This window comes from Ricinus communis, chromosome 5 (genome assembly GCF_019578655.1).
Source record: "Ricinus communis isolate WT05 ecotype wild-type chromosome 5, ASM1957865v1, whole genome shotgun sequence".
NCBI classification, from domain to species: domain Eukaryota; kingdom Viridiplantae; phylum Streptophyta; class Magnoliopsida; order Malpighiales; family Euphorbiaceae; genus Ricinus; species Ricinus communis.
Window position 1 is genome coordinate 26,199,400 of NC_063260.1, and position 24,850 is coordinate 26,224,249.

The following is a 24,850-nucleotide window of genomic DNA, read 5'->3' on the forward strand; positions in this document are numbered from 1 at the left end:
CCAACTGCACCTGCAGCGGACAAAAGAGCACCATTTTGTACGTGAGCGTCAACAGGGACATCGCTAAAACTTGGAAGTATAAATCCTTTCCTCTTAATTTCTAAGGTTAAATTCCTAACTCTGAAACTCTTAACACTACCCAGAAAAGGGAAAAAAGGGAAAATCTGTTTATAGTCGGTTCATTTTTAATTTTTGGTTTGGTTTATCAACTGTTGTCACCTGTCCATTGTAGCATTGACATCTTCATAAATTTATGTACAGTTCATCATCCAGGAAACTGGAATTGTAGTGATCGATGTACTCACATGAGGAAATAATTCCCAAAACATGAAAAATGATTAATAAAATGATAAAATGGATATAATGTAAACAGAATGAGAACTTAGTCATTCCTGGTTGCATCTAGCTTTTCAAAACCTTGATTTTGAGAAGTTGAGGAGGCACAGATTGACTTTTGTACAGATTTTGTTGTCTGTAGAGCACAAACAGTCGCCATACAGAGCTGTTCATCTATCTTAAATGCAGTAACCACGTCTGCTTCAAACCCCCCCCCACAGTTAATAAATTGAAAGATCGACATCAACATCTGAATCAGAGGAACTGGAACTAGAACTGGAATGCTCAATTGGAGAACTATTAGCCACAGGGAATAACTTCTGAGCTTTTGATATCTTCTCTTTACCAGTTGAGCAACATTCAGCAACATCTTGGGCAACATCGTTCTCCCCATTATCAATCCCACCTTTATTAACAGATGAAACCCATTTTCTTTTGAGTGCTCCAATCACATATTCCGAAGCTCTTTGCCCTGAAGGTAAACCTTTCTGCTCTCCTGAGGAAGCCATCTCTTTTGCACTCAAAATTTTAGATGGAGCAGAAGAGTCATCGTCACTATCAATAATCTCAACAATATCTTCTGATAAAGGTCTTCCACCACCTGATACAAAATTAACATCTTATCAACTCAGAGTTTGTCCAAAGAATCAATAACATGGAATAGAAAAACAGAAAATTCTAATAAGACGTTTAAAATATTGCATAATCAGCAACCTCCAAGAACTGACTCTAAAATTCTAGTAAAAATTATATGCCAGTCCTTGCAATCTAGCGACCTCAATCCGAATAAAACACACACGGAAAAGAAAAAACAATAAAATATTAAATAAATAAAACTCTAAACTAAATCAGGATACAAAACTCAAACAATATGGAGCCATAAACTAAATGACAAAATATTAAATAAAATAAAAACTCTACTTTAATGACTAAAACAAATCCAAAATCAACATTTAATAACTTTAGAATTACCTGTTCTATTATTCATGTCTGCTGTATGGTGAAAGCTAGGACTTTGACTTAACTCCAAATGGGCACTCTCGTCACAACGAGTCGCATCTTTTTCAATTTTCACATCTGTAGTTTCATCACCTTCAATTTTCACGTTAGCAGCAACATTTTCACCACCAGTCTCGAAACTCTTTAACTCCTTCATTTCCTGATCTAACTTATAAACCCTAATCTCCAAACCCTCATAATTTATCTTACAAGCCCTCGCCTCATTCTCAGCTCTTAATTTTGCACACTCTAACTCACAGAGTTTTGCCTCAAGCTCAATAACAGTTTTCTTATCATCTGCTAAACTTTTTAATTTCTCATGAAACCCAGCTTTCTCTTCTTGTAGACTAGAAATTTCCTTATGTAATTCCAAACACTCTTTCTTGGCCATCTCTTTCTCTAATCTTTCTGTCTCCATTTTCTGTGCAAGCCAATCGTTCTCTTTCTTGAGCAACTCAATTTCACGCTTCAATTTCTCTTCTCTGGAGATTAAAACTGCTTCTACTTGTGAAAAATAAGCATTCTGAAAAGCTGATTTTAAGGAAGAAATCAGCTCTGAGACTGTGCAAGAAGAAACATCATCTTTAAGATCCATGTTAAACCGAGACATGCCTACCATTTTCTCCAAAGCCCTGCAGAAAACCCTAAAAACTTAAGTGTCCCAGATCGCCATTTTCCATTTCCAAAATTGGGTTCGTCGCGATGTGAGCATGGAGAGGACACTAAAGAAAATGTGTAGCAAAAAGTGCGTCCCCGTTTCTTTTCTTCTTTTTTTTTTCTTTCTGCAAATGTGGAATACAGGCTGGTAGAGAGATCACAGTGAAAATGGTGCGTGTTTGGCTTCAAAGACGAGTGGAACGGCAGGGTTTTTCGTGTCAAATTTTTAGGGACAGTGCTGACGGCCCAATGTACTGCTTTGCCGCCATTTTAAGCGCCTTATTGATTTTTTTAATTTCTTTTTTCTCATTAATTAATTTAGAGAGTAAAATATGAAAAGGCACTATCTTTTGTAGGTCTAATAGGTGTACCTAATCAACATTGCTATAAAGAAAGAAAGAAATAAATAAATCACATGAATTGTTCTTTTAGTTTACATAAGGACTTTCGACACTACCAAAAATTGCTAAAAGAGGTGTATTTGTTTGTTTATTGTTAAGTTAAAACACTGATTATTATAGTTATCAACGGTTAGGGACGATAACTGATTACCACAATTTTTAGTGATATTTTTTTGTGTAATTTTCTTTTGTAATTTAATTAAAACTATAAACCGTATATTGATCTATAGATTGATAAAAAATCAAACTAAATTGAAAATTAAATCGAACTAACTTGTTCAATTTTATTTAATAAGGAATAAATAAGATAATATTCGGTTGGATTTAATTTTTATTACTTAATTACAACAGAATCGACTAAAATCTCAAACCCATCAACTGAATTAATTTAAATTAAATTTTTCAATTTTATTATACTAATTTGATTTTATTAATAAAATTAATAAAATTAAAAAAATTTAGTTATTCGATCTTGATAAAAAAAAAACCTCTCTATTGATCTATGAATTATTAAAAATATTTTAAATTATATAATTATATATACTAAATAATTTTAAATATTAAAATCTTACTATATTTTTCTATAAATTTATCTTATATTATTATTTATAATAAGAAAAATAACAACAACACATACACAAGTAAATAGCTAGTTTCTTTGAATATGGCAAACACCATATTTAATTTATAATCTCGCCCACTATATTGTTATATTTTATATGTTTATAATATTTGGTTAAAATTTATAAAATTTATTTATAAATTTAAGATTTATGTCTTTTAAATAAAGTGAGTGTTAATTTATAATTTTACAAAGTTAAATTTATATAAATTTGATTATAGCTAAACTAAATTTTAATAAAATATACAAAATGTTCAAATAAATTTCACATTAGTGAATTTATATTCCATGATGCTAAATCTTTTTTTGAACTTTATAATTTCTATTTTACTTTATCTCGTATATATTTCTTTCAGATGAAATAATTTTTTTAATAAATTTCAACCAAACATAACATAATAATGTGAATATTATCTAAATATCAAATAAAAATATCAATCATTTTAATTTAATACTCATAAAGTATTTAAATTCTGCAACTGACGAATTTAACGAACTTAACTATATAATATATCTAAAAAGCTTACCATGAATTATTAATATATTGTAATTTACTCGAAAATATCAAATTATCAAACCTTAAGATTTGCATAAAAACTGGGAGCAAGTAGTAAGAAAAGACAAATATATTTTATATTAAAATTAATAACTAACGTTTGTTAGATTCATAAAATTATTTAATTGAGCCATAATATTAATAAATAATTCTATATTTTAGTGTATATGTTAAAGATTAGCTTAATAATTTCAAGAATTTAATTAACCTATAAAATCAGTATTATCTAATACTGAGTCACCCATATATTTAGTAAATCATCTTTAATGGAATTACTAATATCATAAATAATGAAATTCTAATATCTAAAATAGCCTTACTTTTTTATTTTATTTACTTAAAATGATTTTAAAAATTTCACTTTCATTTTCCTTTAGATTTTAATTGAAAATTAAATTAAATTAATTTTTCACCAAAATTTATATAAAATCTTTTTACTAATACCGCAGCTATAATTATTTAATTTTAAGATTTATTTTCTTACATTTATATTATTAGTTTTCTTAAAATAGTTTGTAGTAATTTTTTTATTTCATTTGCACAATAAATTTAAATTATAAATATTTATAAGTTGTAATAAAAAAACACTAAAACTTATTCAATAAAACATGAAAAGATAATAATAAAAGAATTATAAAACTAACTAATATTCAATGATTTAGAGATTTTTGAGAAAAATAAAAAAATATAATTTCATACACATCAAAAAATATTTAGTTACCGTAATCAATTTAGTAATCTGTATCATTGGTTAAATTATTCTACTATATATGTAAAACAATAATATAATTAATAATACTAAAAAATATGTTTGTACTAAATGAAGTTTAACATAAATAATTTTATAATTTAACTAAGCTAAAATTAAATCTAATTCTATAGATTATGAATCTCTAACTAAATGTAGCTTTATCCTTGTTCTGTTTTTCATTGTTTACTAACATATCTTAGGCTCTTAGGCCGGCAAAAAATAATGGAGATTTGTAAATCTTTTGCCATTTAGAAACCGGACTACAAATACAGCGGACGGTGCGTTTTATATATTTCCCTTGCAAATAAAAATATGATGTGTTCCTAAAGGCCAAAGCCGCACACACTACACCGTTTCATTATTTCACACAGACGAACAACTATTGATCAATCCAATCGAATCAAACTCACTTTCTCTTTCTTAAACCACAAAACCCTAACTCTCTTTTTCCGATCAATCTCCGACGAGATGTCTTCCGCGAAAGATGCCGATCCATCGCTGGGCTACCTGACTCGAAAAGACACAGAAGTGAAACTCCCACGGCCAACACGAGTTAAGAACAAAACACCAGCTCCAATTCAAATTACCGCCGAGCAAATCCTCCGCGAAGCACGTGAACGTCAAGAAGCTGAAATCCGACCTCCGAAGCAAAAGATCACAGACTCAAGTGAACTAGCAGATTACCGTCTCCGTAAAAGAAAAGAATTCGAAGACCTGATTAGACGCGTTCGATGGAACATTAGCGTTTGGATAAAATATGCACAGTGGGAAGAGTCACAAAAGGATTTTAATCGAGCGAGGTCAGTTTGGGAACGTGCATTAGAAGTTGATTATAGGAATCATACATTATGGTTAAAATATGCAGAAGTTGAAATGAAAAATAAATTTATTAATCATGCGAGAAATGTGTGGGATAGGGCAGTTACTTTATTGCCTAGGGTTGATCAGTTATGGTATAAGTATATTCATATGGAGACAATGCTTGGTAATGTAGCTGGTGCTAGACAAATTTTTGAAAGATGGATGAGTTGGATGCCAGATCAGCAAGGATGGATTAGTTATATTAATTTCGAGAAAAAGTATAATGAGATTGAACGCGCCAGAGCTATTTTCGAAAGGTTCGTACAATGTCATCCGAAAGTAAGTGCTTGGATTAGGTATGCTAAGTTTGAAATGAAGAATGGGGAGATTGCCAAGGCGAGGAATGTGTATGAGAGGGCGGTAGAGAAGTTGGCTGATGACGAGGAAGCAGAGGAGTTGTTTGTTGCTTTTGCAGAGTTTGAAGAGAAATGTAAAGAGACGGACCGTGCAAGGTGTATTTATAAGTTTGCTTTGGATCATATACCGAAAGGGAGAGCAGAGGATTTGTATAGGAAGTTCGTTGCGTTTGAGAAACAGTATGGTGATAAGGAAGGAATTGAAGATGCTATTGTTGGAAAGAGGAGGTTTCAGTATGAAGATGAAGTGCGGAAGAATCCATTGAATTATGACTGTTGGTTTGATTACATTAGGTTAGAAGAGAGCGTTGGGAATAAAGAGAGGATTAGAGAGGTTTATGAACGTGCAATTGCAAATGTGCCACCTGCTGAGGAAAAGAGATACTGGCAGAGATATATATATTTGTGGTATGTTTTGATATAAATTTGGATCTTAACAAGTTGTATGTTGTTTCTTTTAGTGTAAATTTTGATGGTTTCTTTATCTTATGTGATTTAGGATAAATTATGCTCTGTATGAAGAACTCGATGCAGGAGATGTTGAGAGAACACGGGACGTTTATAGGTATACCTGCTATCTGATTCAAATACACTGTTCAATTTTTTTAAAAATATTTTTATCAGACTGCTACTGCTGTTGCTATTGATATATTGAGCTTACATTTTGACTCACTAAAAATTAGAAATAAGTTATGGGTAGTTTAATATTAGTTGTTCTTAATTGGTGCATTGGATAATAGTGGATGACTCAAGGATCTTTTCAGAACTATTCTTTCAGCAGAAGATGATTGAGTACATTTTCGAACCTCTAGCATATGCATTAGATAATAATGGATGACTCTCTCTTGATCAACAGTTCAATAGTTTGATGCTGTTGCTTCTCATCTTCTACTTCGCTACTTGTATATAGTTCTCAAGCTGAGTTCTCACCACTTTCTGTTAGGAATATTCACATTTCATTTGGTTAAGCTTTCTCATTTCTCCACTTTAGTGCTGACAGGAAAATTTTAATACAATATGATGGATCTTATAGAAGCATGCACGCAGAATTGTGAAAGGTGAAATTAGGGTTACTGATAATAGATAAGCCTACTGGGGAGTCTCTGATACTGTATGTTATTAGATTCTTTTAGTGCTTCATCCATGTAGAGGAGGCACACTGGGACATCCACTCCAATTGTGAGGGATAAAGGAAAGAAAAGGAGAGCAGAATATTGAATAAAATGGCTTATGGTGGTTCAACTCGTATCACATATCATTATATCATGTTTATTTGGGAAATGTGGTGAAGATCCTTATGTTAAACGACCATCTTAATTATTTAGTTAGATAATATCATGGCAACTTGTAGAATTTGAACTCCGTAGCTGCTACATTTTGGGTATGAGTATCTTTATGTGGGGTATAGAATACAATGTGATTTTGTTTTATGGGCCTTTCTTCACCCTGTCCTCCTCTTGCTTGTGCACACAAGACTCAATTATGCGCTTGCATTATATATATATGTATTATTTATGCAATTCACAGATAGGGTATCCCTTAGACATTGTTGAGTTTTTCTGATTTACTTCGAAAATTTTCAGGGAATGTCTGAACCTAATTCCACACAAGAAGTTTTCATTTGCAAAGATATGGCTTTTAGCTGGCCAGTTTGAAATACGGCAATTGAATCTCAAGGGTGCTCGCCAAATTTTAGGCAATGCCATTGGTAAAGCTCCCAAAGATAAGGTAAATTATAAGTTACTTCTTTAGTGGTGAAAATTAAATTGCACTTTATCGTTATGTTCTCACTATTTTGCATGACATCAAAACAGATTTTTAAGAAATATATTGAGATAGAGCTGCAACTTGGTAATATTGATCGCTGCCGAAAGCTTTATGAGAAGTATTTAGAGTGGGCACCAGAGAATTGTTATGCTTGGAGCAAATATGCAGAATTGGAGAGATCCTTGGCCGAAACGGACCGAGCACGAGCAATTTTTGAGCTTGCAATTGCACAACCAGCCTTGGACATGCCAGAGTTATTGTGGAAGGTAATTTTGTTGGAGTCCGCATTTTAGTTAAAGCTCAAGCATCCTATAGGTTTTTTTTGCTATGGTGGTTTCTTGACTATTGATTAACAAATGATATTTGTATATTAATTATCGCTCATTGCTTCAATCTAGCTATCTGCTTAAGTACCAAAAGCATTTTTGACAGTTGAACCTTCCCCTTCCCAGCCTCCACTGCAAACTGACCACCCAATTTCTCATCTTTAGCTTTCCTCGTTCTTTGTCGCAATGTGACAAGGGAGTTAGAATGCCCAAATTGTCCTCGAACTCTATGACTGTATGAGTGTACCACCACCTACAACAAACTCATCTTTTGTGGTATTAATGGTTCTTTTTATCTTTTATCTTCATATTCTAAGTTTGTAAACTGAGATAAGCTGAAATGCTGATAATTGGAATTATCGATTATCTTGGGTCTCATCCACGCTTAGTTGGAAGTGTCAATCATACACTCACCTTGCCTCCCTATGAGTCCCACCTGTCTTACTGAGGCCGGGTATGGACGCATGGAGAAAGACAGATGTTGTTTTAAGTTTAAATTTATATGGTGCTTCTCCTGTATATATCATGGTGTATCCAGATGCAGGAGTTTATTTCTTGCTGATAAACTAACAGCTCACATGCAGTATCATACTTTTTGTTTGGTTAGAGCTTACAATATAGATCAGTGAGGAAAGATGCAGATTTGTACATATGAGGTGGCCCCAGCTCTAAAAAAAAAAAAAATAAATATAATAGTGAATATTTTATGAAGTGTTGAGCTGTTCTGTGAATGGTGTTGGTAAATTTATGTCTTCCATGGCTGACCTCGAGCAACATAGCCAATAAAAAGTTGTCGTTGTAGTGGAGGACTATTTTGCCACCCTAAGGACTAGGCACTGTGAAGTAATAAATTTTGCCTGCTTTCCTTTACAATAATTTATCATCGTTTTAAAATGATATTTCTTTGCATACAGGCATATATTGATTTTGAAATATCTGAAGGGGAATATGATAGAACACGACAGCTTTATGAGAGACTATTGGATCGAACAAAGCATTTAAAGGTTTGGATTAGTTATGCTAAATTTGAGGCATCTGCAATGGAAGAGGTTGTTCAGGGTACAGAGTCAGAAGAAGACCAGAAGAGGAAGTGTATTCAAAATGCAAGAAGTAAGTTTTCACGATTTATTATGTCTTAGCAGTTCTATTTTAATATTTTATTCGGTTATGTAAAGGTCTTACCTTCCTATTTCTTTCTTCCCAGGGGTCTTTGAGAAAGCAGTTAACTACTTCAGAACGTCTGCACCTGAATTAAAGGAGGAACGTGCTATGCTTTTGGAAGAATGGTTGAACACAGAGGCCAATTTTGGCGAGTTAGGTGATGTTAGCTTAGTCCAACCTAAGCTTCCTAAAAAACTCAAGAAGAGGAGGCCTATTGCTTCAGAAGATGGTCTTACTGGGTATGTCATGATTTTGCGTTTATCACTATGAAATGAATATTATAACCACTAGTAACTTTCATGTCAAACTTGTTAGTTTTGAATTTATTTTTATTTTTGGTCTGTCAGACTAACTGCTGGTCCAATGCCTGACTTGACATGGTATAAACTGCATTTTTTAGCTGAAGAATTGATTTTATGTTCCCACATTTTCATGCCCATTTGTACAGCTGGAAGTGCTGCTTATTTTCATTTGCTTCTTTGTTGTATTTGATAGCATCCTGCTAACTGATTTTTGATGGCAGGCTGGAGGAATATATAGATTATATATTCCCAGAAGAAACTCAGGCCCCAAATCTAAAGATCTTGGAAGCTGCATATCGCTGGAAGAAGCAAAAGGTGTCTACCGAAGATTAATGGCATTCTGTTCTTTTGCAGGATGATTTATTACAAATGTGTATAATTAAATTAAGTTGATGTGGTACATCGGTGAGAATTTAGCTTGGCTGCACATTTTTCTTTCGAGAAATGGATTGCACCATGTTAGGAATCTGTATTTTGGAGGAAAACAAGGAAGAGAAAATGCTGGGGAAATCCGTCTTTGGACTCTTGTGTATCAGACGGTTCGAAGTATTGGAAACTAGTTGTAACATGCATTAATGGTTGAGTTTAATTTGTGCCTTTGTGTCCTACAATTTCACAATGATTTTCCTAAACTGTAAAAAGCATTGGGAATGGAAGATTTTGTCGAGGATTAACAGCTTTTGTTTAACAACCTTGCCTGCTTTTTGGGTTCTAATTGCAACCTTTTTGGCTTTGTTATGTCTGGTGTTCAGCTAAATTTATGCTATATTTAAGCCATGAAAGTTTTAAAGGCTTCTCTTCCGCTCAAGCTTTCTATATACTTTCTGATTCTATCTTATAAAGTTCCAATGTCTGTATTGAACGTTCCATTTTGGAAATTTGTTTTCCTCCTTATGGCAAGTTTGACACACTGATCTTCTTTCATTTTCTCCATGTCTACAAATGCTTATTCTTCATGTCTACAGAAGCTTGTTTTGACATATAAGTATAGCGATGATATATAATTTTCTATATTTGATGTATAATTAATTTTAACTGTTGACAATTTTATAAAGAAAAACACTTGAACTTTTTAAATCTCAAAACATGAAAAATATTTATATGATATTAAAAATTTTATTAAGATTTTTTTATTAATTTATTTTACATTCTTATTTATGATGATAATAATAATAATAATGGTTGTGACATAATGATGATGTTTATTTTCTCTGATTATTATATAATAAATTTGTTAATAAATGATTTTTAGCTAATTAAATAATAATTTCAGTCGCCAAAGTTAACATCTTAACTATATATTTAGTATTATTATATAAACTAATAAGTTAGCTTTTGATTATCAAATGATTTTAATTATAAAAATAGCATGTTAATTATATTTTTATATTAATTTTATATAAATATAGTTAATAAATGAATTAATTAATATCTTACATAACTTTTATATTTTCCTTATTTAAAAAAAAATAGAAAATTTAGTAGATATACTCTGAAATACATTTTAAATTTCTATTGTTTCTAAATCATGACAAATAATTCCAAGCTATTGATCAATTGATTAAAATTTTTTGTATTAATTTATTTTAAACTGTTATTTATAATTAAGGTAACACCGTCTTCAGTTGTGCAACAAACCCATAAACAATTAATTAATTAGTTAAAGCTCCGACTTGAAATTTTTGTGATTTTCTTGTCACCAAGAACTTTTTTTCTTTTCTACAATGTCGTCAGGGAATTTAAAGCCGTCTCGGGGACTTGCTTAAGAATAAGAAAAAATGTATTATTATTATAACTGACATCGAATACAAGAAGCTGGTTTGCCCGAGAGGTTAAGGGGGAAGACTTAAGATCTTCTGCACATAAGTGCGCATGGGTTCGAACCCCATAGCCAGCATATTTTTTAATTTATTTCTTTGTCCTATTATTTTTCTTTCTTTATTTTTTTCCCCTTTTCCCCCAGCATTCCTCATCCAATATAGAGATCATTGATGATTTAATTCTAGTTCGAGTTTTATACCAACAATCCTTTTTTCAATTTTATATTTTGAAGACACATCTTATCCAGTAATTCTATAATCAAATGTTTAATTTTAATATTAGGACAATAATTTACTTTTATATTAATATAATATCTATATGCAAAAATTATATTTACATAAAAAAATTTGAAAAAAGAAGATGTAATAGCATCCAGATTCGAATGGTTAGTCTGAGTAGAAGCTATAAAGTCCAAGAAAAAAAGAAAAACGAAAAGAAATCAGAAAAAGACAGAGACTCAGAACTGAACAAGTAGTATGAATATGAATGGGCAAATAAGTAAAAAGATTAGCTGTAATTCCATGTGAAGACTGAAAGAAAATGAGTTACAGTGTGCAGGGCTGTTTTCAAAAGAAAATTAAAAGTAATCACGAAATTGCTCTCTCTATTTATCTTCCGAATCCACTCCCAAATGCAGGCCTTATGTAATAAGTTTGAAACTGTTCACAACAACAAAACATCCCAAATCATACGGCTGCCCGCAATCAACTCTCTCCACAAATTTCTTTATTTCTTACAATAAGATCTCAGGATTTTGCGCTCTGTATTTAAACTCATCTGAATCTAAGAGCTAATGCCCTATTTCCACAAATTTAAATATTATATGAAATAATAATTATCGTCAAATAAACTTTAGAGATAACACATACTGTAGGATGGAATATTCTTATTATATATATATTTTTTATTAATTAATTTAGAAATACGCCAGATTTTTAATTTTTAAAACTACTTAATATAATTTAGGATATTCGTAAAGTAAGATTGAAATACTTGAACAAATTAGAGAGAGCTATATATTACTTAAAAAACAAAAAGAAAGACAATGCGTACCAAATAATTCCTCTGTTAATAGAGCATATCGCGCTATTTTGTTTGGACAATATAACGAGATTTTGCCGTCCGAGTCCGGTGGGTTTTATCGTAAAAAGTCGGAAATCAAAGGGTATTTGTTTTAAAAGAAGCGCCAAAATTTCCATCCCTTGGCTGGGACAGAAATGCAGCCATTGAACACAAAAAGAAAAGAGAGAGAGAGAGAGAGAGAGAGAGAGAGGTAGCTAATAATATTTATTTATAATTTCCTTTTTCTATTTACGTTTTCATTTCCTTGGAAAAAGACGTTAACAATTTTTATTCATAACTGCATTCAGATTGAGATTTCGTTACTTGTACAGGTAATTTCTTTTTTAAATTTCTTGTAGGTTGATTTGCTGTATATTTGTTGTGGAAAAACATATTGTTTTGCTTTCCTATATAAAATGCACAAACTAATTAAGAATGAAATCGAAATTTCATATTTTATTGGTTTAATTAATTATGATGATTGGATCCTCTTTTTCCTTTTTCCAATAGTTCTACGATTTTTTTTAAATTTCATATTCTGTCAACGCTTTCATGTTGAAAACATCAATTAATCCACAAAAGTCAACAAATTGCGCGGATTATAGATAAAGGGCTTAATTGTTTAATGAAGATACTGATAAAGAAGTTGCATCCAGATAATTATATAAATGTTTTTATTTTAATTGCAGAGATATTTATTTCATGATCTCATATTTGTCTCTGAAATTGACACATCAATTCTCATGCACATTGCCTCATTTGCATATATATGAATTTAATCTGTTCGAGGCCTGCTATTATTAATATAAATTATTATTATTATTATTATTATTATTATTTGTGGGTCATGCTGTCAGAATCATGCATAGATCACAACCCTCAATTCTGGAAAATGAGAATGAATCATCAGAATTTTGTATAGTTATTGTCAAACCATGGGTTGGTGCAATTAAGGCTTCAGTTCTTACTTTCTTTTTTCCTTCCTTTTTTTTTTTCTTTTCAAATTGTTTGGTATTTTTTGTTAGAGTTATAATCTTTTCTTCTTTTTTTCACCTTGAAGCTAATAAATTTAAGATCATTTTCTAATTTAATGCTATCTAATCCCCTTCCATATAACTCCGGCCGGAAGCATAGACTTTATGAAGGTGGTCCAGTGAATTTAATACCCCCATTCTCCTGGAAAGTTTTCTTTACCATTTTTATATCCAAGGCTGAATTTTCCTGTAGAACTCTTGTCATTACCACCTTCATAAGTTTAGACTAAGTTTATTTTCTTGAGAACAGAAGGCCTTACTTGATATCTAACAAAACCCATTTTCTTTGGATCATGAATTTTCCTGCAAAAGTCATTAATTACATTTAAGTTAAAATGTCACAATCACTAAACTGTTCAATATATTCTTTCAGACAAGGATGCAATCTTTTCTGTTATATGTTCATGTTAGATGATTCAGTTTATTGGTGTATTCTTTTTTCGTTTGTAAGTTTATCGGTGTTGAAAAATAAAAGGAAAACGTTATGGCCTTTCTCTTCAGGTCTCCAGTCAAGACGAAGTCCGGATTCTCTTTAGAATTGCTTGTTTACTGAGATTTCTGTAAATTCTCAATTAGATGAGACCTTGAGAAGCTATGGAATCCACTGAGAATCGTGATAATGTTGAAGACATCGAACAGATGAAAGAAAATAAACAAGGTGCAAATCTTTACTTAATAATTATTACATGGAAGCATCCATGTTGATTCTTTATTTATTCTTGAGGATAATAAGGAAGCATGTCGTAAATCTGATTCTGATGAGTTGGATTATAAGATCCTAGCTGCATATTCTTAACCTGGATCTGAAAAGCTTCTGTATTTTAAGTGTATTTAAGTGTGAGTATATACAATTTGTCTTCGTTGTTTCTAATGAATTTGAGCAATGCATTGCTCAGATTTGCCAAATATTTATCAAAATGTTGCGCATCAGGATTCGAGTTTGCAGAGTGTCTGTTCATTTCAAGTGTTGGAGCTGAAAGTTTTCCTGTTTGCAGAAATAGAAACGAAAGTTGCAAGGATCTTGAAACTTATCAAGAGCAATGGCCAAGACAAGAAAGGTAAGCTCTCAGAAGACTCGATGAGAATCTCAGAACTAATTGGACTTGTTCACGACTTCCACAAACAGTATCAGTTTCTCTATTCACAATATGATAATCTTAGAGGAGAGATTGGGAAAAGAGCACGTGGCCGAAAAGAAAAGGAAAATTCTTCTTCTACACCAACCTCTGATTCGGAGTACTACTCCTCTGAGGACATTGAAAATGGTGTTCCGATAAATAGGCATAACAAGTCATCAGACAGCATTAAGGCAGAGCTTGACACCGAAGATTTTGAGGCATCAGCTAACTTGCAATACATGACAGCTTTTGGAAAATCGCCAAAGGCGGAAATTACCAGAAAAGATCAGAAGAACAAAGCGCAAGAGCGAAAACGAGAATTTTCAACCCTTGTTAAGGTGCAAGAGGTTCATGGGAGTCAAGCATCAGCTGAGATAAAGGAGTTGGAAGGTCAGTTAACAATGCTGAGAATGGAGCTGGAATCGTTGCACAGCTTGAAAAATGGTCTTGAAGTGCAGATTGAAGAGAAAGAAAATGAAGCGAAACGACTTGTTGAGACAAATGCACAACTTCATACCCGAATCTCAGAGCTTGAGTTGATGTCAGAAGAGAAAGGAAATAAAATCTCTGCGATGACCGTGCAGATGAAAAAAGTTGAGAACAATTTGACATCTAGGATACAAGTTCTGGTGACACAGGTTAAAGATCTGCAATTGGAGACAGATTACTTGCGGGCAGAGCTAGCTGAAATGGAAGGAAGTAAAAGATATAAAAAATCAACTCAGGTCAAGGGCTTAAAGGACCAATTCAAAATCATGCAGCAGGAATTAGAATCTCTTCGCAGGGAGAAAACTGAATCGCAACTTCAACTAGACATGAAAATAAAAGAAACTAATGGAAACCTGAGTCAGATAGAAGCTCTGAAAAACGAAATAGCAAGTAAGAACGGTCAGGAACAAGGAATGCTAAAAGAGAAAGAAGGATTTCTTGCGCAGATGGATGATTTGAAATTGGAAGTGAACTCCTTACATGATCAGAACAATGAATTGGAAGAGATGATAAGAAGTAAAAACAAAGAAGTGGATGAGCTAAGAGAAGAAAAGGGTGGGCTACAAGATAAAATTTTGGAATTGGAGAAGAAGTTGGCGGAGAGAGAAGACGAGCTTTCTAATAAGAAATATGAACATGAGGACAATGAAGCTTATACTCAGATTGTGGCACTAAAAGCACAGGTTAACAGCCTACAACAGGAATTGGATTCCTCAGTAGCTGAGAAAAGGAAGTTGGAGGAACAAAATGAAAGGCTAAAGCAAAAGTCTGCAGAAAACCTGATGCAGGTTGAAAATGAAATTCTTAATTTAACAAGCAAGATTGAAGACCAACAGAAGACCCTGAAAGAAAAAGATGATACCATCAAAAAGTTTTCTGAAGAGAGCAAATTAATCAAACACCATTCACTAGATTCGCAAAAACAACCATCGAACACTGATTCCCCTAAATATCGATCAATGTCAGCCACCGATTCCCCCAAATATCGATCAATGGATTCTGCCAAGTTAAATCACAATGTTTTCGAAAGAAAGATCGATGAACTTGCAGAAAAGTTCCAGATGAAAATGGAGAATCATATCCGCCTTTTGTCTAGGAGAATCCGAGTTGCTGAACAGCTACATGCTGAAACTAGGGAAAGCCACAAGAAGGTACTAGAGAAGCTTGAGCAAGAAAATAAGGAGCTTCATGAAAAGAAAGCAGCATGTGAAGCTGAAGCGAAGAAAATGAAGGATATGCTGTTGGAATCAGGAAGCAATATGCTGACAGGATTGGATATAATGATGAAGAAAATGGACGAGGAAAATGGGAAGTTCTTGAGAAGAATTTCAAGAATCTCGAATGAGCTTCAGGTTGCAAAGAATTGTTTAACAGGGAAAAAGGATGAGGTCGAGAAACTGAATTATAACATGGAAACAGAAGAAGAGAGCGAGGGAGACAGGCGGAATGCTGCAAGCAAACTAGGCAGGAAAGTGGAAGATTTAGAGCAGAAACTGAAAGAGAGAGACGAAGGTATGTCAAGTCTCGGTGAAGAGAAAAGGGAGGCAATTAGGCAGCTTTGTGTATTGATAGAGTATCATCGCCACCGCTATGATCATCTCAAAGAAGCAGTATCAAAGATGCCTATTAGATTCAAGAAACCAACTTAAGTGAGATTTTGAAGCTATTTTGTTTTAAAATTTTATTAATTTATATATATATACATACGCTGTTGTTCAATTTAATCTAACAGATATATGCATTAGTTCATGCTTTTAACAAATTACATGTAGATGACAATAGTTGCAATCGTTTTACATTTCTTTTTCAAGTCTCCAAATTATGGATACAAGGTGTAATTTTATGGATATACTTTAAATTTTAATCCAATAATATCATATTTTCAGATGTATACTCTCAATTGCTAATTGAGCTGCATTATATTGTATTATTAAGTTTTGAAATGTCTCTATCTTCAAATTTGAAAGTCACATTTTAGAAACTGACATGTTTTCATAATCTATTTAATTTTTTTAAAAGTAAATAAAATAAAATAAAATAAAAAAGCTAACAAGAGAAAAATGAAAGGGTGAAATAAAAGTACTGAAAACAATAAGAAATTGAGGAAAGTAGAGTTTTATAGTCATATTTTACCTTTTTAATGTCCAGAGTTAAACATTTACTAACTAAGCTCTTCTTATTAAGATTTAAGTGGCAGAGAAATAACAGCAAAAAAACGTATATCCAGACATAATAAAAAGACCAGCGGGGGATCAGAAACTCGTGGTGGGCTCAATTATTACAACAACTCTCTCTTTCTACATAATTACAAATAAATCACGAAACTTTGACGCAAAATAGCCGATATCTTGAAAAAGACCAACAAGAATCGCGGTGGCACAAAGAGTAATAAATGGAAAATAAAGAGGATAATTAGATAAAAGGAAAGGTCCAAAGATTCCATACCCCTGCAAACTGAAGCTAGAATTGCTGTACCGGTCGCTTTGAGAGTGGAAGTTCACAGTCCAAACAAAAACAAAAACTTCTTTTCATTTAATTCTTTTTTAATTCTCTCCCCCCCTCACACACACATTTCTTTGTTTTCTCTCTCTTGTTGCTCTTTTCTTTTTTTCTTTTTTCTTTTTTTTTTAATTTTCAAAGAGCGTTTCTTTTCTCTTTCTTGCAGAAATCGAGCTTCTCTTCTTTGAGCACTGAATTAGAGGTAAATGTTAATTTTACATTATTTTGAATCTGAACTGGTTATTTATTTATTCAATATTTATCCATCATTTCGAGTTTCCTGATCGATTTTTGGTCTTTAGAATAGTTCAAACTTAGTGTTCTTGATTCTTGAGTTATTGATTCAGGACTGGACATGAGTTTAGCTCGTTTCTTTTCTTCTTTCATGTTTGTTCTTGTTTCCTAGTTCTTTAATTCAAGAATTTATATTATAAACTCTGAATTCGAGAAATCATGATCATTTCATGATTTTATCACTCTTTGCATTTTGTTAGTATGTTCAGTTTTTTTTTTTTTTTTTCCTTTTCTTTCTTTCTTCTTAGATTTTTCCGATACTGTAGAATCTTAACAAAGAAGCTTTTACAAGAGGATTTTGTGAAGAAAGAAAGTGAACAAGAAAAGGAAATTTCCTAATAACTTTTATTATTATTATTTTTTAATTCTTGATTTACAAGTAGCTTATAAGGACTGAAATAATAGTGTTTTTTCTTTTTTAAGAAAAAAACGATTTATCTTGTACTTTAATCTGCTATTTTAGCAATGGCTATCTTGTTTTTTGAGTTAGTATGAGGTGACCGTATTATATTCGCTGACGCGGATCTCCACCGTGAGTGTATTTCACGCGCTGTAGTGGTCCCCTCTGCGGCCTCCTTCTTGTGGTTGGCTTTTCCATTTGTGGTTTTTTTTTTCTCTTTATGAAAAAAAATAGGAAATAACAAAAAGAACGACTTGATTTTCTTGTTACTGCAAATAGCTGTCTTTTTTTGGTTTGAGAGAAAAAGAACACACTTCAGTGGCAATGAGGTGGCGCCAGATCTACGGTTACGTCCCCTCTTGTTTTGATTTTGTTTAAGCAGTTTAACAATTTTGGAATTTTGTGTAAAAATAATGTTTTGTTATTTTTAGTCACATGACATGAGATTTAATTAAATTGATTGGTGGACCCATTCTGGATCTTTGTTCTTTCCGTTGAATCTTTAACAAGATGATTGAGATGAGAAATATAAAATTAAAAGAAGATTAGGATAAAAAATTGAGTGCATTTGGAAACGGGTACTGTTAGTGGACTATTGAGGATAATGGTGATGGAGAACCAATGACTAGCCAAATTATCAATTTATGGGATTGTTTTGTTACCACAGAGTTGCAACCTCCATTTTAATGGGAAAACCATATGCTTTGCTTAGAATAGATTATAGCCAACGTTTTTTGGTTATTGACGTAGTTTAGCTTTTATACAAGCTTCATATTTCCATATCAGTTCAGTTTGCTACTTGGCTGTCCTAAGGTTAATTATTGGGTGCTTTGCGGTGCATATTGCAAACGGAAACTTTTTTGTTCAAAACAGAACTTTGTTAATATTATATTTATACTTGGATAGATTTTCCTGTTTGAATTAGGTTCCTATTTCTCTGCATTTTAACCATCAGGTCTCATCTTGGTGTTTGGAAATTCAATCTTCCTGTTTAATAATTTTTTGCCAAATTTGATAAATTTCTGAGTAGGCTTTCTGGTAGATTTCTGTATTTAATCAGCCATGAGATATAAAATTGTATCCATATTCTCCTTGCAGAATTCGACATATTGAGTGAAAGATGGAGAATGTCTTGTTTTGATGTACTTATCAAGGAAAGCTGATTGAAATTTTGAAGAGGAGATGGGGAGACGGCGCCTTAGGGAGTCTATAAAATCATTCTTTGGAAGTCACGTTGATCCAGAGAAAGTTGAACAGCTAAAAGGAACTAAAACAGGTGATCTCATCTATCAATGACTTCAAAAGTTTGTGAAGGTTTTGTAAATGACCTTTCTTTTTCTTAAAGATAATACTCTATCAATGACATTATTGAGAATGTGGAAATGCAAGTTAAGGCACAGTATTTAGCTTAAGCTGCTATTTAAGTTGTGTTTTCTCATGTTATGCCTTACACTAACCTTGTTCTTTCCTTAAGTTTTCGTCATTTTCAAATAAGCATTTCCTCGCACTTTAAAGTGTTAAACAAATCTTCTGGTTTCTGTAGAATGGGATAACAAAGTGGAAAAGATCTTGAAGCTTATCAAAGAGCAGGACCTTGAAGAAAAAGATGAGATCTTAGCAGAGAACTCCAGAAAAGAACCTCTGATTGGGCTCATTATGGATTTTCACAGGCACTACCAATCACTATATGAGCAATATGATCATCTAACGGGAGAGCTACGAAAGGATTTTCACGGAAAACCAAAAACAGAAACCTCTTCTTCATCAAGTTCGGACTCAGAACCCGATCTTTCTTCAAAGGACAAAGGCAGTAAAAATGGAAAATTGGAAAGTCAATATCAGAAAATAACAGAAGATGTGAAGCAAGAACTTTTAACAGCAAATCTAGAAGTTGCAGATCTGAAGAGTAAGTTGAAAGCTGCCACTGAAGAAAAGGAAGCTTTGAATATGGAATATCAGACAGCTTTAAGTAGGATACAAGAAGCGGAGGGGATCATTAAATATTTGAAGTTAGAAAATGGAGAACTCAAGCAAGACCTAGATGCTTATGGCAATAAAGAAAAAGAATTGAATCAGAGATTGGAGGAGATTAGCAAAGAGAAGGACAACTTGAATCTAGAAGTTGCAGACCTGAAGATTAAGTTGACAGCTACGACTGAAGAAAAGGAAGCTTTCAATTTGGAACATCAGACCGCTTTAAGCAGGATACAAGAAGCAGAGGAGATAATTAGAAATTTGAAGTTAGAAGCTGAAAGATTAGATGCGGAGAAAGAGAAACTTTCAGTCGAGAATGGAGAGCTCAAGCAAGACCTAGATGCTTATGGGAATACAGAAGCAGAATTGAATCAGAAATTAGAGGAGATGATCAAAGCGAAGGACAACTTGACTCTAGAAGTCACAGACCTAAAGAGTAAGTTGACAGCTACCACTGAAGAAAAGGAAGCTTTCAATTCGGAACATCAGACAGCTTTAAGCAGGATACAAGAAGCAGAGGAGATCATTAGAAATTTGAAGTTAGAAGCTGAAAGATTAGATGTGGAGAGAGAGAAATTTTCGATTGAGAATACAGAACTCAAGCAAGACCTAGATGCTTATGGCAATAAAGAAAAAGAATTGAATCAGAGATTGGAGGAGATTAGCAAAGAGAAGGACAACTTGAATCTAGAAGTTGCAGACCTGAAGAGTAAGTTGACAGCTATGACTGAAGAGAAGGAAGCTTTCAATTTGGAACATCAGACTGCTTTAAGCAGGATACAAGAAGCAGAGGAGATAATTAGAAATTTGAAGTTAGAAGCTGAAAGATTAGATGCGGAGAAAGAGAAACTTTCAGTCGAGAATGGAGAGCTCAAGCAAGACCTAGATGCTTATGGGAATACAGAAGCAGAACTGAATCAGAGATTGGAGGAGATGAGCAAAGCGAAGGACAACTTGACTCTGGAAGTCACAGACCTAAAGAGTAAGTTGACAGCTATCGCTGAAGAAAAGGAAGCTTTCAATTCGGAACATCAGACAACTTTAAGCAGGATACAAGAAGCAGAGGAGATCATTAGAAATTTGAAGTTAGAAGCTGAAAGATTAGATGTGGAGAGAGAGAAATTCTCGATTGAGAATAGAGAACTCAAGCAAGACCTAGATGCTTATGGCAATAAAGAAAAAGAATTGAATCAGAGATTGGAGGAGATTAGCAAAGAGAAGGACAACTTGAATCTAGAAGTTGCAGACCTGAAGATTAAGTTGACAGCTACGACTGAAGAAAAGGAAGCTTTCAATTTGGAACATCAGACCGCTTTAAGCAGGATACAAGAAGCAGAGGAGATAATTAGAAATTTGAAGTTAGAAGCTGAAAGATTAGATGCGGAGAAAGAGAAACTTTCAGTCGAGAATGGAGAGCTCAAGCAAGACCTAGATGCTTATGGGAATACAGAAGCAGAATTGAATCAGAAATTAGAGGAGATGATCAAAGCGAAGGACAACTTGACTCTAGAAGTCACAGACCTAAAGAGTAAGTTGACAGCTACCACTGAAGAAAAGGAAGCTTTCAATTCGGAACATCAGACAGCTTTAAGCAGGATACAAGAAGCAGAGGAGATCATTAGAAATTTGAAGTTAGAAGCTGAAAGATTAGATGTGGAGAGAGAGAAATTCTCGATTGAGAATAGAGAACTCAAGCAAGACCTAGATGCTTCTGGGAACAAAGAAGAAGAATTGAATCAGAGATTGGAGGAAATGAGCAAAGAGAAGGACGACTTGAATGTAGAAGTTGCAGACCTGAAGAGTAAGTTGACAGTTACCACGGAAGAAAAGGAAGCTTTAAATTTGGAACATCAGACAGCTTTAAGGAGGATACAAGAAGCAGAGGAGGTCCTTAGAAATTTGAAGTTAGAAGCCGAAAGATTAAATGCAGAGAAAGAGAAACTTTCAGTTGAGAATGGAGAACTCAAGCAAGACCTTGGTGGTTCTGCCATTAAAGAAGCAGAACTGAATCAGAGATTGGAGAAGATGAGCCAAGAGAAGGTTGACTTGGTTGTGGAGAACGAGACTGCCATGACAAAGATTGAAGAGGGTGCACAAATAGCTGAAGATTTAAAAATTGCTGCTGATAAGCTGCAAGAAGAAAAGGTAGCACTTGGGCAAGAACTAGAAAGGTTTAGAGCTGATATTGCTAGTATGAAGCAGCAACTGGAATCTGCAGAGCTGCAAGTGAGAGATTTAAGCCAAAATTTGACAGTTTCTGTGGAAGAGAATAAATCTCTGACTTCAACAATTTCAGTACTAAATCATGAATTGGAAGTTTTGAACAGTGAGAAAGACAACCTACTTATGGAGAAAGAGACTGCTGTGAGAAGAATTGAAGAGGTGGAAAAGACTGCTGAAGACTTGAGAATCTTTGCTGATGCATTGCAGGATGAAAAAGAAACTACTGGGCAAGACCTAGAAACTCTTAGGAAGGAAATTTTCAGCACAAAGCAGCAACTGGAATCTGCAGAACAGAAAGTATCAGATCTTGCTCACAATCTGAAAGTTGCTGAAGAAGAGAATCTTTCTCTAACCTCAAAAGTTTCAGATACTTTAAATGAGATTCAGCAGGCACGGAACACAATACAAGATCTTGCAACTGAATCGGGTCAATTAAAGGAGAAACTGCATGATAGGGAAAGGGAGTTTTCATCTCTTTCAGAGATGCATGAGGCACATGGGAACAAATCATCAGCTCAGATAATGGAACTAGAGGCACTAGTCACTTCCTTACAACTGGAGCTTGAATCATTACAATCCCTGAATAGAAATATGAAGGTGCAGATTGAGAGCAAAATGTCTGAAGCAAAACAAGTTGGAGAAGAAAATCTCCGTCTGGAAGCCAGAATTTCAGAACTTGAAATGATATCAAAAGAGAGAGGGGATGAGCTGTCTACTCTTATAAAGAAACTTGGGGATAATGAGAAAGAATCGTCGTCTAGAGCAGACAGTCTGACGTCGCAAATCAACTCTCTGCTAGCAGAATTGGAATCTTTACACACCGAGAAAACAGAGCTGGAAGAGCAGATTGTAAGTAAAGGTGATGAAGCTTCAATTCAGGTTAAGGGTCTCATGGATCAGGTTAATGAGTTACGAAGGCAACTGAATTCCTTATGCAATGAGAAAGCTGAATTGGAAGTGCAACTCCAGAATAAAACTCAGGAAATATCGCAGTTCCTGATTCAAATAGAAACCCTGAAAGAGGAAATAGCATGCAATACTGAGGATCGCCAGAGAACACTTGGAGAGAAAGAAAGTTTGACAGGGCAAATTAATGATCTGGGATTGGAGATGGAGACTCTACGCGACCAGAAAACTGATCTCGAAGAGCAAATAAGAACTGAAGTTAAGGAGAATGGGCGAATGGGAGAGGAAATGCAGGGGTTGCGGGATCAAATTTTTAGATTGGAGAAAACAATAACAGAGAGAAGGCTCGAGTTCGCTGCCCTTCAGGCAAGATATGAGGATGAAGCTTCTGCTAAAATAATGACCTTAACTGCACAGGCTAACAGTCTGCAACTGGAATTAGATTCCTTGCAGGCTGAGAAAAACGAATTGCAGTTGCAGCTTGAGAAAGAGAAACAAGATAATCTGGGAATCCTTGCCCAAATGGAAAACGAAAAGACAGAGCTCATGAGCCGGATCACGGATCAACAAAAAGTGCTGGAAGAAAAGGAGGACACAGTCAGGAGGTTCAGTGAGGAGTTTAAGCAAGTGGAACATTGGTTTGAGGAGTGCAAGGGAAATCTTGAGGCATCTGAAAGGAAAGTGGAAGAATGCCAGAAGATCTCTAGTTCCAAAGATGAGATGGTTGCTGAATTGGAAGAAGCAGTTGAGGACCTGAAGAAAGATCTTGAACTAAAAGGAGATGAGCTTACTTCTCTGGTTGCAGATGTCAGAACAATTGAAGTTAAGCTTCGGTTATCTAACCAGAAGCTCCGGGTCACAGAACAATTACTATCTGAGAAGGAAGAGAGCTTTAAAAAGGCTGAAGCCAGTTACCTGCAAGAGCAGAGAATACTGCAGGAAAGGGTTGCTACACTGTCTGGAATAATTGCTGATATAAAAGACGCATGTCACAGGATGGTCAAAGATACTTCAGAGACAGTAAACAGTACCTTGAAAGGAATGGAAATTTTGACCCTCAGAGTTGAAGAGGACTGTAGCAGATACGCACAATGTATTTTGGAACTGTCGATCGAGTTGCAGATTGTGAAGAATCAATTAATTGAGATGAAGAATAAGAAGGAGCAACTAGGAAAAGAGGTGGGTGATCTAGTTGTGCAACTGCAGAGTACAAAAGGACGGGAATTGGCATTGAGAGAGAAAGTTGAAGGCTTAGAGGTTAAGGGAAGCAAGGATGAAGGGGAGAAACAGAACTTAAGCAAAGCTATCAGTGAACTGCTCAGAAAGGTAGCAGCACTGGAGACAAAGATGAAAGAGAAGGATGAAGGTATAGTAGACCTGGGGGAAGAGAAGAGGGAGGCCATCAGGCAGCTGTGTGTGTGGATTGATTATCACCGCAGTCGCTATGATTATCTCAGAGAAATGGTGTCGAAGATGCCAGTAAGAGACCAGAGGACATCTTAGAAGTCTCCATTTTCCTATCCCAGTACATTCATTTTGGTATTTGTTCGAGAATTATGTTCCATTTCTTCAATTTTTTTCCTATAAGGGCATTGTCAATATCACATTCTAGGCAATGGTTGATCGTTATTGGTTACCATATATCATAAGACTGGCTTGCATTCGATTCATCAACACTAGAGTTGTATAGAATTCTTGGTCATTGATCATGTTCTGTATTGTGCTTGGAAATATGGTTTTGGATTGCGACTTTAAACATTCTTATACTGTTATTCATTACAAGTTTATGGAATAAAGTAGGAAATTCGAACACAAGAATTATCAGTCATAATAATAATTTAAAATGTATTTATAGGTGATACGGTTTCTGTTCCGTTTTTCTTTAGCACTTGCAGCAGTCATTTAATGTTACCTTCAATTTGTAACCTATTACTG

The 24,850-nt window shown here is 34.0% G+C and overlaps 4 protein-coding genes and 1 non-coding gene across 7 annotated transcripts; 4 read left to right on the forward strand and 1 right to left on the reverse strand.

Annotated features, from left to right (window-relative positions):
• Window positions 1–389: 389 nt before the first annotated feature.
• Window positions 390–2,301, reverse strand: LOC8287737. Its single transcript, XM_048375087.1, has 2 exons — window positions 1,309–2,301; window positions 390–937 (listed from the first exon to the last, which is right to left on the reverse strand). The coding sequence occupies exons 1-2, from the start codon at window positions 1,952–1,954 to the stop codon at window positions 558–560; spliced, it is 1,026 nt and encodes a 341-aa protein (XP_048231044.1). The 5' UTR covers window positions 1,955–2,301; the 3' UTR covers window positions 390–557.
• A 2,330-nt stretch (window positions 2,302–4,631) lies between these two features.
• Window positions 4,632–9,692, forward strand: LOC8287738 (crooked neck-like protein 1). The gene is made up of 7 exons (XM_002509881.4): window positions 4,632–5,947; window positions 6,039–6,104; window positions 7,123–7,267; window positions 7,354–7,572; window positions 8,547–8,742; window positions 8,837–9,032; window positions 9,317–9,692. Exons 1-7 carry the CDS (start codon window positions 4,791–4,793, stop codon window positions 9,426–9,428), a joined length of 2,091 nt encoding a protein of 696 aa, XP_002509927.1. The 5' UTR covers window positions 4,632–4,790; the 3' UTR covers window positions 9,429–9,692.
• Window positions 9,693–10,909: 1,217 nt separating this feature from the next.
• On the forward strand, window positions 10,910–10,992 carry TRNAL-UAA. The gene has a single exon. It is a non-coding gene; the product is annotated as a tRNA-Leu (tRNA).
• Window positions 10,993–12,134: 1,142 nt separating this feature from the next.
• LOC8288051 (COP1-interactive protein 1) lies at window positions 12,135–16,338 on the forward strand. The gene is made up of 3 exons (XM_002509882.3): window positions 12,135–12,310; window positions 13,514–13,670; window positions 14,008–16,338. Exons 2-3 carry the CDS (start codon window positions 13,607–13,609, stop codon window positions 16,266–16,268), a joined length of 2,325 nt encoding a protein of 774 aa, XP_002509928.2. The 5' UTR covers window positions 12,135–12,310; window positions 13,514–13,606; the 3' UTR covers window positions 16,269–16,338.
• A 701-nt stretch (window positions 16,339–17,039) lies between these two features.
• LOC8287740 (COP1-interactive protein 1) lies at window positions 17,040–24,730 on the forward strand. 3 transcript variants are annotated; one of them, XM_015715028.3, is made up of 4 exons: window positions 17,040–17,320; window positions 18,911–19,088; window positions 19,356–19,853; window positions 20,400–24,730. In XM_015715028.3, the coding sequence occupies exons 2-4, from the start codon at window positions 18,995–18,997 to the stop codon at window positions 24,416–24,418; spliced, it is 4,611 nt and encodes a 1,536-aa protein (XP_015570514.2). In that variant the 5' UTR covers window positions 17,040–17,320; window positions 18,911–18,994; the 3' UTR covers window positions 24,419–24,730. The 3 variants fall into 3 exon arrangements, with proteins under 3 accessions (XP_015570514.2, XP_002509929.2, XP_048230862.1); XM_002509883.4 differs by having other exon boundaries at window positions 17,055–17,320; window positions 19,356–24,730; XM_048374905.1 differs by lacking the exon at window positions 17,040–17,320 and adding an exon at window positions 18,141–18,158 and having other exon boundaries at window positions 19,356–24,730.
• The last annotated feature ends 120 nt before the right edge of the window (window positions 24,731–24,850 follow it).

Coding starts and splice junctions, on each gene's coding strand:
- LOC8287738 (XM_002509881.4), top strand. CDS start 4,791: ATGTCTTCCGCGAAAGATGCCGATCCATCGCTGGGCTACCTGACTCGA. Junction 5,948..6,038: donor CAGAGATATATATATTTGTG/GTATGTTTTGAT, acceptor TATGTGATTTAG/GATAAATTATGCTCTGTATG. Junction 6,105..7,122: donor AGAACACGGGACGTTTATAG/GTATACCTGCTA, acceptor GAAAATTTTCAG/GGAATGTCTGAACCTAATTC.
- LOC8288051 (XM_002509882.3), top strand. CDS start 13,607: ATGGAATCCACTGAGAATCGTGATAATGTTGAAGACATCGAACAGATG. Junction 13,671..14,007: donor GATGAAAGAAAATAAACAAG/GTGCAAATCTTT, acceptor TCCTGTTTGCAG/AAATAGAAACGAAAGTTGCA.
- LOC8287737 (XM_048375087.1), bottom strand. CDS start 1,954: ATGGTAGGCATGTCTCGGTTTAACATGGATCTTAAAGATGATGTTTCT. Junction 938..1,308: donor AGACATGAATAATAGAACAG/GTAATTCTAAAG, acceptor ATTTTGTATCAG/GTGGTGGAAGACCTTTATCA.
- LOC8287740 (XM_002509883.4), top strand. CDS start 18,995: ATGGGGAGACGGCGCCTTAGGGAGTCTATAAAATCATTCTTTGGAAGT. Junction 19,089..19,355: donor GCTAAAAGGAACTAAAACAG/GTGATCTCATCT, acceptor TGGTTTCTGTAG/AATGGGATAACAAAGTGGAA.